The sequence below is a fragment of the Gracilinanus agilis genome, chromosome 3, assembly GCF_016433145.1.
Source record: "Gracilinanus agilis isolate LMUSP501 chromosome 3, AgileGrace, whole genome shotgun sequence".
Taxonomy (NCBI): Eukaryota; Metazoa; Chordata; class Mammalia; order Didelphimorphia; family Didelphidae; genus Gracilinanus; species Gracilinanus agilis.
In genome coordinates, this window is record NC_058132.1 from 8,019,824 (window position 1) to 8,031,812 (window position 11,989).

General features: G+C 40.3%; 1 protein-coding gene across 1 annotated transcript in view; it reads right to left on the reverse strand.

Moving 5' to 3' along the window:
• LOC123240704 (NACHT, LRR and PYD domains-containing protein 14-like) overlaps positions 1-11,989 on the reverse strand; it is a 54,732-nt gene that overhangs the window by 19,775 nt on the left and 22,968 nt on the right. Inside the window, exons 3-4 of the mRNA XM_044668424.1 lie at positions 397-561; positions 153-278 (exon numbers count right to left, since the gene is read on the reverse strand). Of these exons, the coding sequence (XP_044524359.1) occupies positions 153-278; positions 397-561 (291 nt within the window). The remainder of the gene's footprint in view (positions 1-152; positions 279-396; positions 562-11,989) is intronic.

Here is an 11,989-nt window from a genome sequence, read left to right on the forward strand (position 1 = left end):
AGAGAGGGGGAGGGAGGGCGCAGGGGATGGGGGGGGGGGGAGAAAGAGCCCTGAACTCCCCCTCTCATTCCTGCCAGCCTCACTGCCCGCCTTCCCCCAGCGCGGGCTCCTCAAAGGGGCAAAGTGAGGCCAGTCCGGCCTCGGGGCTTCACAGCTCCCCCTCGGTCATGGCTACCCCCAGGTCCCGGCCCATAGAACCCGCTGTGGGGGGCGGAGGGGAGGGGGTCCGCTTACCCAAGGCTACTGCAGGTTCCCGGGCCCCGAGGGCTTCCAGGCACCTGGAGAGGAAAAACACCCTCGTGGCTCCGCCCCCTCGCCCCCGCCTTCCCCACTCCTTCCCGCCACTGGCGCTCCCCTCAGCCCACCCCAGGGTGCCGGGAAGCCTGTGGGCAGCACCTTGGGGCGAAACCGCGGAAGCCGGAGCACAAGCGCTCGGCGCCTCCGGGCCGCCATCCGAAGACTACATTTCCCGAAAGCCCCCGCGCGGCGCCCACTCCGTCCACTGGCAGGAGGAAAGAGGGCGCGGAGGAGCACGGATCGTATATTAGTAATTCCTCACGACTGTATAGAAACCATGATTACGAACTAGTGGCTACTTTGTCATGAGTCATCTCATGGGTTGTCATGATTACAGTCGGGGGCTCCCCAAAACTATTTCCCAAACATCCCCAGGTCTGGGCCGCCCCCGCCCCGCCCCCTGGACAGCAGCCAATCCCAGCAAGGCCCTCTGTGACGTCACTGACTTCGCCCAATAGGCAAAGCCCTTTGTTTTCTTTAAATGTTTTACTTTTTCTTCTAGTACAGGTAAACACAATTATTTTTTAAAAGTCCAACGTCATTCCCACATCAATTAAGGCCCGGAATCAGTTCAAATCCGGTCCTAGATTTCCTGGATAATCGCTTCGCCTCTCTTTGCCTCAGTTTCCTCATCTGTAAAATGGGGTTGAGAACAGCCCCTTTACCTCCCAGGGTCAATCCTATTAGGTTGTACTTGGAAAGCGCTGGGCCGAAGTAAGTGCCGTATTAGCTAGTATTAATATTGGGGTGTGCAGGGTGTTCCGGGAGAACCAGCACCTCTGGGGGGAGAGCAGTGCTCTGTGCCCTGGGGCGCCCCCTAGCTGCCGGGGTTATCCTCGGAAGCCTGAGCCATCCCCACGGGACTTGGAAAGGTGCTATTGGACCTCTGGAGCACCTCCCTCGCCAGGAGAGCCATATTTCTCCTCCTTAGACTTTGGCCCAGGAAAGGGGAGCCATAGGGAGAGAGACAAGTGGAGCCCAGGCCAGCCGGGCCCTGCCTCGCAAGGAGGTTCCATGGGCGGGAGAAGGGGGGCTGCAGACACCCCCACAGACCAGAAGAGGGCCTGTATGCAGCACTCACAAGAAGCCGTTCTGAATCCTGGGCTCCAGGGCTATTGGCCACTGGCCTGCTCCCAACATCTGCTTTAACTCTTCTGTTTTTTATCATTCTAAATCCAGGCATGGACTTTGTACTCAGAGAGAGAAAAAGTCCAATGAGAATCTCCGACTAGGCTACCTTTTGGCTGGTTCGGGCCTTTCAGCCCCAGCCAGCTCTTGGGGTGCCCTTTCCTTCTCCTGCTCATTTTACAGATAAGGAAACTGAGGCCGGCCATTATCCCGTCTTGCCTTGGCACTCATGGCTACGAAGTGTCTGAAGCTGGATTTGAATTTGGGGCTTCCTCACTCCAGGCCTGGCTCTCTGTCCACCCACTTTGGGCCGGAAGGGAACGAGAAGCCCTTAAAGTATTGCCTTCGTCATTTTGGCGAGCTCCATAAGACAAAGAGCCAGAAAGTCTGATTTTAGGGGGCCAGCGGTCCGGTCCGTTATCCCCGCAGAGGGTCCCACTGAAGCAGCAGCAACTGGGAGCTGCAATAACTGCAAGCTGAGCTCTAGGTGGCTCCAAAGCCCTTCTCCCAGGCAACTAGCTGCATAAAAGCACCATCGAGCTTTTCCTGTTAGATATGGCTTTTCTGCCAAATCTCTTTCTCTTTATTGTACCGGAATATATACAAAATTCACTTGCCTATGACCTTCTAATGCCAGTACTCTCATTGACACTCCCGAACTCATCTCTTACGTCCCTGTACTAGTATTGGTTTTCTTGTGCTTTTACGTGATGATCAAATCTTTGACAGTCGTGTTTAAACATTTAAAAGCAAGCATCAAGCAAGCTACTGCAAAGAATGATCTAATGTTCAAAGTGAACTATCTATGAGGGGGCAGCTGGGTAGCTCAGTGGATGAAGAGTCAGGCCTAGAGATGGGAGGTCCTAGGTTCAAACCCGGCCTCAGCCACTTCCCAGCTGTGTGACCCTGGGCAAGTCACTTGACCCCCATGGCCCACCCTTACCACTCTTCCACCTAGGAGCCACTGCACAGAAGTTAAGGGTTTAAAAAATGTTTTAAAAAAAAAAGTGAACTATCTAGAGAACAAACTAGATAGAATGCGAACTCGGTAGAGGAATTACTCATGGCTAAAGGGACAATGGCAGAAACTAAAGAGCAAGAAGCAACTAAATTAGAGGGTGTGACTAAATCAGATAAACCAACTAAATTAGAAATGGAAACTGAAGCATTAGAAAGCACACCAGCTCATATGTTTCTTTTAAGGGAGGTATCCATGGTGTCCCCAGAGCATGGTGTACTGAATCTCATATGCCACAAAAGAAAGATTTACACAAGCTGACATAGACAGTCTTAAGAAAAATACCACAAAATATGAAGAACCAATGGGAGTTGTAAAGCAGTTCAAGCGCTTAGTCAAGCTTTACATTCCTTCTTTTTTGGACTTTGACATCCTTATTGACAAAGGAGAAACAGTAGATTATAGAGGATACTAATAGGAACCCCCAAACTGCCGATTGGCCAACCAAGGATCCTGGGTGGGAAGCTAACTCGTTTGTGGGGTACAGAGACTTAATTACAGCCAGGGAGGCAATAATTGAAATTATGAAACAAAATTCCAGACACCCGGGAACCTGGTCTAAATTTGAATGCCTAAAGCAGGAAGTGGGAGAGACTCCCTACACTTGATAGAATTATTGACTGCTGAAAAATGGATTGGGTTATATGTTTAAAGAGAGGAAAACGTAAATCACATTCTCAGGCAGTTTGTGAAAAATGCTTGCCCTGCGATCCGAAATTATTTTTAGAGTAATTGTCCAAATTGGTTTGATATGGGTCTTGAAAAAATTCAGAGAATTGCTAATGATGTTTTCTGTGATGAGAAAGATAAGCAATCAGAAGAGGAAAATGATATAATTGATAACTTAATCAAAGAAATCAGAGAGCTTAACTGAAATCCAGTGAAGTACAGGAAAAAAAAATTGCTGCACTAAGAACTTATAGGCAACTCAGAAATAACTACAGCTCCAGACAATACAAACCCCAAGATTTTATCTCTGTGACAGACCTGGTTATCTCATGAGAGAGTGCAGATTTAGGGGACAATTCTTTGGACAAAACTTCAAGGGAAACCAGGGCAATAGGTTTAATCTCTTTAATGGATTCAGGCAAAGTGGATATGGAAATTGTGGGTTTAACAACATATTCAATAATGGATTTAATAATGCATTCCAGTATGGGAGAGCAAACTACCCAAATTATTTTGATACTGGATGCTACTATAATTCACAACAAGCCCCAGACCTGAATTCCATGCAAGACTATATCAAAGCAGTTGATTGTCCAAAATATCCCCAGGTAGCTAGTAGGAATCCCCAAAAACTTGATATGCAAAAAGGTACAACTTCATTATGAAGATGTGCCAAAGACTATACAGTTAAAGATCTAGTATAAGAAGAAAATGGACTAGGAAGTATAGGCAATAAAATAAGAACTAGTGAAAATGACAAAGAGATTTTAAAAACATGGCAAATTATTACAGAAGAAATCAATGAAGAATTAGAGAATGAGGAATAGAAACAAGTGTTGAGTTTTCCTGATCCTAGTGTGTTAGCTCCTACAATACCTGTCCATTATCCAGAAAATAGCACAGAACCCCATGTAACCCTAAAAATAGGAACCGAAGTTTACAATTGTCTCTTGGACACAGGTGCTGCCAAATTTGTATTGCAGAAATCCCCTGAAGAGTGCAAAGCAGTGGGTTCAATGGAAGTTGTGGGTGTGACGGGAAAACCACAAAGAGTAAAGAAATTAGAACCAAGAATGGTTTCCCTTGGACCTCTAAGTGTAGAACACCATTTCCTCTTAATGCCAAATTCCCCAATGAATTTAGTGGGTAGGGATCTTCTTTGTAAATTGAGAGCAACCATAGTATGTATACCAACCAAGGATATTTTTTTGAAACTCTCAGAAGAATCCCTGAACCTTTTCCCTATATTATTCCTGGATACAGTAGAGTCAGAGGGGGAAGGGAATAACCTCTATGATATAACAGATGATATTCCAGGAGGCTTATAGGCTACAGATTCTATAGATGTTTGTTTTTTTTATTATTATACAGATGTTATTAAAATCAGCAACCCTTCTTAAAGTAATGACTAAAGGAAGTCCACCACCATGCATTCCACAATACCCACTTAGTAAAAAAGCCATTGATGGGATCACCCCAATAATAAACTCATTATTGCAGCAAGGCATAATATTACCATGCATCTCTGAATATAACACCCAATTTTACCTTTTAAAAAAACCAAATTAGATGCTGAAGGACAAATAGTCTATCAGTTCGTTCAAGAATTAAGAACTGTCGGGGGCAGCTGGGTAGCTCAGTGGATTGAGAGCCAGGCCTAGAGATGGGACATCCTAGGTTCAAATCTGACCTCAGACATTTCCCAGCCATGTGACCCTGGGCAAGTCACTTAACCCCCATTGCCTAGCCTTTACCATTCTTCTGCCTTGGAGCCAATACACAGTATTGACTCCAAGATGGAAGGTAAGGATTTAAAAAAAAAAAAAAAAAAGAATTGTCAATGACCATGTGGTAAAATCTTACCCAATTATACCAAGTCCTGCTGCCATCATTTCATCTATCACAAGTCATGCAAAATATTTTACTGTGGTTGATTTATGTTCTTCTTTTTCTCAATACCAATACACAAAGACTCACAGAAGATATTTACATTCACGTGGTAGGGAAATCAATATTCATGATCCCTTTTGCCACAGGGATTCTGTGAAAGTCCTTCATTGTTTTCCCAAATCTTAAACAAAGAACTGAAAAATATCCAGTTCAAGGATAGTAAGCTCATTCACTTTGTAAATGATCTACTTCTAGCATCACCATCTGCAAAAGTGTGCCAGTGATAGTAAATATCTTCTGTGTGAGCTCTACAAGAGGGGACACAAAATATAAAAAGCTAAACTTCAATGATGTCTTCCTCATGTAGAATATTTAGGGTTTGTGCTATCTGAGGGGTCCAGAAGCATTTCCCAAAAGAGAGCAGCAGACATACAAAATCTGAGTGCCCCTAAGACCAAATGGCAACTCAGAGCCATCTTAGGAACCACAGATTTTTGCAGACAATGGATACCTAATTATGGTGAACTTATGAAACCACTGATTGCTTTAATGAAAGACATTGAGAAAGACCCACTGAAGCTAAAACCAGAGCATTTGCAAGCAATTACAAAGTTAAAGGAAACATTATCAGCTTCTGCTCTTGTCTAATTATTCAAAAACATTCTCACTCTAAGTCCATGAACAAAGGGGAATAGCTTCAGGAGTTTTGACACAGTGCTTAGGACCAAACTAACATCCTATTGCATGTTATTTTGGTCAACTGGATCCCATAGCCACAGGAATAGTTCCATGCTTAAGAGGGGTGGCAGCAACTGCATTGCTTGTTACCAAATCTGCAGATTTAGTGTTAGGCTGCCCACTGACAGTTTATTGTTCACATAAAGTCTAGGCACTTCTTTGAAAGTTCAGAAAACAGGCATTTTCAGATCAATGCCTGGCTAAATATGACATAGTGCTTTTGGGGAATGAACATATAACACTAAAGAGATGCAACAACTTAAATCCAGCTACATTATTACCTGATTTACCGATACAGGGGGAACCATTGCACGATTGTGAAACTGTAGTGAAACTGATAGAAAGACCTTGAGAAAATCTGTCAGACACACCTCTTGACAACCCTGACCTGGTCTTATTAACAGATTGATCATCATATATGCAGAATGGAATAAGATTAACAGGTGCTGCGATAGTAGGTGAATTTGAGACCCTATGATTTGCTTCACTACCTAGGAACCCAAGTGCTCAGGGAGCAGAATTAATTGCTCTAAAACATGCATGAAAGCTCGCAAAAGACAAATATGCAAATATTTTCACTGATTCCAAATATGCATTTGGAATTTGCCATGCTGTTGGTTCTCTCTGACTTCAGAGAGGATTTTTAACATCTAGTGGAAAAAGAATCACTCATGCAGAAATAATTTGAGAATTACTGTCATCTCTCTTAACTACCAAAGGAGTTGGCAATGATTCACTTCAAAGGGCATTCTTTTGGACAAGACTTAATTGCCAGAGGAAATTGTAGGATAGATATGGCTTCACGATATGCTACACAAAATGCTCCAGCTTGCATTATGAATCTCTCTGTTATAGATACCACAGATTTAGAAAAAGCATACAATGACAAAGAGGTCCAGAAGTGGGGACAAAATTTTGGAGCTAGGAAAGAAAATGGGATTTGGATAGTGTCAGTGAGAAAACCAATTCTTCCAAAAGCATTTTACTCTTTCATCTGTCAAACAATACACAAAAAAGAGTCATTTTGGGACATAAGCATTAATTGATAATGTCAAAAGAACTTGGATAGCTCTGGGAATTAGCACTGTGGCAAATAAGATCTGCCCAGCTTGCTCTGTGTGTGCATAATTCAATTAAAGCATATTTAAGCAAAAAGCTTTTGATGGTTGTCCACTAGCCCACACACCATTTGAGCATTTGCAAATAGATTACATCAACATGCCCAATTCAGAACAGTTTAAATTTTGCCTAGTGAGAGTGGACCAACTAACTAGATGGCCAGAAGCTTTTCCATCTAGCAAAAACACATCAAGCTTTGTAGCCAAAATCTTGTTGAAAGAGATCATTCCAAGATTTGGTATACCACTGAGAGGAGATTCTGACAAAGTGAGACATTTTACAGATTCAGTTCTAAAACAAGTTTTTGAGAATCTGGGTATCACACCAAAATTTCATGTCTTATATCACCCACAAAGTTCTAGTCAGAGAGACTAAACAGAGAAATCAAAAGTATGGTTGGGAAATTATGCACAGAAACTCATTTGAGGTGGCCAGAAATTTTGCCTCTGCACACTAGACCAAGAGGAGATATACATATCTCACCATATGAAATGTTATTTGGACATTCACCATTACAGGCAAAAAGTTTTAGGACAGTTTATGTATCTATGCTTGGAGGAGATCTTGCACTTGCTGAATACATCACAGAGTTACAAAACAGGGTTAGAGAATTACAAGAAATGGGAATTTTAATTCAAGGGAGTCCATTAGATTATGTACTCCATATGATAAAACCTAGACATTCAGTTTACGTCAAAAACTTTAATAGAACTAGTGCAACACAACCATTATGGATAGGGCCTTTTCATGTTATTTTGACACTCTTCAGCTGTTCTTTTATTAGAGAATCATGGCTGCATTGCTCGCATGTGAAAAAAGCAACAGCAGCAGAAGAGATTACATCAGACAACATGGCTGCAGTCAAAAAGCCATCAGAAGAAAAACTGTTCAAGAAGAATAATAAAATGGAGACAGAGATCAAGAACAAGACAAAGAAGAAGACAACATAGAAGAAACAGAGAAGATGACAGCAGAAAGGATGATTGCACTGTAACAAAAACATTGAAAAAAATCAACACAGAGAAGAGGAACACAGTCTGATTATGGATATGAACTGTAAGATTTTTGCACCATTCTAACATTACACACTTTCACTATAGTAACAGCACAAAAACAGAAGACAATAGCAGAGGAGGTGACTTTGAAGATTTGGTAAGTATTCACTACAAAATAACATTCACATATAGGACACATTTCTCACAAACTCTGAAACATCATAACCAGGTGATGAGTAGTTAGGAAATAAATTAATACAGATAAAACACCTTGGGAAGATAATAATGATTGTACACATTAAATTAATAAGATCTTATCTCACAGAAAGACTTTATGTGTACCTAGGAGATAACATCAGGAGAACATACATATCTTTCTAAAGAAAATCTTTAAGATTTTCTGAAACTATCTTAAGGGGGGAAATTTATTTTCCTACTGCAACATGTAAATAGTTTGTAAATACTATATACATAGTCTATAATATAATTCGTACATAACATACACAGGTGTAGAAATTATATAGATCTGTATATTTATATGGAAGTGTATGTAGTTAAATTGTTGCAAAGTTTTGATTTCATTAGTATAGCAAGTTGATTTTGAGTTTTAATATAGTTAATTTTGGTTTGCTGTATTAGTGGTAGGATAAAGTCTTAACATAGTAAAAAGTTTCATTGGAATTGTTCAAATAGGATTTATAAGATGCAGTTTGCATGAGTTTTGCATAGTTATTATTTTAGATAGACTTTACTCTTTTGTAAAACACAAGTTAAATTTTTTTGTAACCTTATTGTTTCAAAAGCTTTTTGTTGTTGATTTTTTTATTTTAATTTTAAATATTTTCCCATAGTTACATGTTTCATGTTCTTTCCCTCTCCCCCAAACCCCCTACCCCCCCATAGATGACACACAATTCCACTGGGTTTTACATGTATCATTGATCAAGACCTAATTCTACCTTATTGATAGCTGGACTAGAGTTATCATTTAGTGTCTACCTTCCCAGTAATATTCCCATCAGGCCATGTGATTAAGCAGTTGTTTTTCTTCTGTGTTTCTACTCCCACAATTCTTCCTCTGAGTGTGGCTAGTGTTCTTTCTCATAAGTCCCTCAGCCTTGCTCTGGATCCTTGCATTGCTGCTAGTAAAGAAGGCTGTTATGTTCGATTGTACCACAGTGTATCAGTCTCTGTGTACAATGTTCTCCTGGTTCTGCTCCTTTCACTCTGCATCAATTTCTGGAGGTCTTTCCAGTTCACATGGAATTCCTCCAGTTTATTATTCCTTTGAGCACAATAGTATTCCAGCACCAGCAGATACCACAATTTGTTCAGCCATTCCCCAATCAAAGGACATTCCCTCATTTTCCAATTTCAAGTTTTTCAGAAGTATGCATTTTGTATTTTTATGTATGTTATGCATTTGCATTTGTACAAGTATGTTTTCAGTGACTATTTGTCTTCATTTAAATTTTGTTTTCTTTGATTTTTATCCCTAGTGCAGGTTAGCATAAATAAGATGTAGCAATAAGAATAGGATAAGATAGGTGTAAGAGTAAGACTATTTTGGGGGGGAAATATAATTATAATGTTAGGCATAGCTTTAGAATTACGTAGAATACACTGTGGTAAAATAGAATGTAATGGACTTCTGTACTAGTAGAATGCAATGACCCAGGACAATTCTGAGGGATTTATGGAAAAGAATGCTACTCACATTCAAAGGAAGAACTACAGGAGTGGAAATAGAAGAAAAACAACTGCTTGAACACATGGGTTGAGGCGGACATGATTGGGGATGTAGGTTCGAAACTACCACACCAATGCAAGTATCAATAATATGGAAATAGGTCTTGATCAATGACACATGTTAAAACCAGGGGAAATAAACATCAGCCATGGGGGGTAGGGGGAAGTCGGGGGTGAAGGGGAAAGTAAGAGCATGAATTATGTAATATGTAACCATGTTAACTTAAAAAAATATTAATAAATGTTAAAAAAAAAGAATTATGTAGAATAGCGAACATACAGAAGAGATTTTTTATCTCTCCATGTGTTCAAAGGAAGAAATTATAAGGATGATATTAGAAACTAATTTGTTATTAATAATAACATGTTAATTATTAATAATCATACTATAGTATATATTACATAATTATGTATTATATATAATTATATGGTTATATTTTATATGTAATGATATAATAATTATAATAATTATATAATAAATATCATGCTATTATAATTAACAATACAATATAATAGCACATGATAATCTATTAATTATTAATAAAATAATGATATAATGTGTTATTATATATTAATAATATGAATAATAAATGTTATATTGGTTTAGAGTTAAGAAGTAGAAAAGCTGGCTTGAGAAAGAATTGGAGTTTTAAACAGATCTGAGACAGAGTGTCAGTTTCAAATGATGACAGTGTGAGGGAAGGTGTGATGGTTTTTCTGTGATAGTCTCTGGGTGTGACAATTACTCTCTCTTGGAGTGCTGAGAGGAGGTGACATCTTCTTTTCTCTCTCTTGTCTGAGGTAGAAGGACAGGAGGGAAAAAAAACTGAAGGAGCTAAGTGATTTTCCTTTTCCAACTTGGGAAACACTAGTGACTATTGTTTCATAAATTGTTTTTATATCTGAGAAGACCAAAGAAACCCTGGTCTTTGGTTTGGACTCTGAGTCTGCTAAAACTCAGAGTCCTAATTTGGTTCTTGCTAAGGCTCAGCCAGCTGGCCTTTGTTATTTTTATAACTTTTTATAAGGATAATAGTATTAGTTTTATTATAGAATAGGGAAAATTTCAGTTAATCAGATCAGGAAGGATCAATATAGCCTATGGAAACAGGAGAAGCGATTCCTTGCAGAACCAGGAAGTTTTATTTGGGTGGAGTTAGCATCCCTTAGAATTAGAAATCCTTTTTTATCTGTATATTCTCAACAAATAGTTTATTTTTATATAACAAGAGTCTCCTTAGCATCCTTGCACCTGGCCCTAAAGAGAAGTTCACACATGAGCTTCATTTCAATTATATAAAGTGAAGATACTTTGTAAGCATAACAAGCAGAGTATCTAATAAGTTTATAATCAATAATTCATTTACCTATTATTTTTACAAACGAGAAGCCCTTAAAGTATCCCCCACATAATTTCCTAGACTGGTGATGCCAAACCTATGACACATGTGTCAGCACAGACACGTGTAGACATTTTCGATGACACGCAGCCACATGTGGCTGCATGCAGAGAAGTATGGGGCTGCATGCCGAGGATGAAACATTTGCTGTAGTGTAGTGTAGACACTCTGTGCACTATAGAAGACAATTCTACCTATATTAATTTACCTATTTTTGTTTATTAAATGTAGTTATATATTACAATAATACATTTTTGTTATTTAAAAACTATAAATATCACAAAATTATGGTTTTTTTCTCAAAGTGGCACACCGCCCAAGTTATGCTTGGTTTTTTGGCTCAAAAGGTTGCCCATCACTGTCCTATACTCTTTGGTCTGGTCCAAAGCCCGAGAGATCAGCTCGGACCTCAGCATGACTCTATTACCAGCCTCCCCCACCCAATCTCTCTGCCCAGACTTTATGGGTCTCCCTCCCAGAAAGTGGCCGGGTTTGGGGAGAAAGGGGACAGGTTTGGTGAGGGCTCTGGTTTTCTAGGACAAATCAAATTGCCTTCATTCAGGTGAAGGTGAAAAGCACTTTTAGACTTGGGGCAACATTATGGTCACAGTTACTTTCATTAAGAAGAAGGAGGCCTTCCTCTGCTCCTTTGTGAAGATGACTGCTGGCTCCTTGGCCACATTCTCCAGCTGGGGTCCCAGTGTCCCACCCCGCTTGCTGGGGACGAAGGCCAAGAAACACAGAAAGCTCCAGGAGATGCTTGGATGGGAGCAGAAACAGAGGGCATCAAAGCAGCTGGCATTTTCCCTGCTGACCAGCACTGCCTAACAAGAGTCAAAACGACCACCTTTGTAGCTCCTTGAGATAAAGCAACTGGTGGTGAGGGTAGGTTCAAAGGAAAATTCTTCAGGCTTTTGCCTCGGTGGATGGGGCAAAACTCAGGAAGAGGAAAAATTTAAATTTATTCAGGCAAAAGAGGGGGGGGG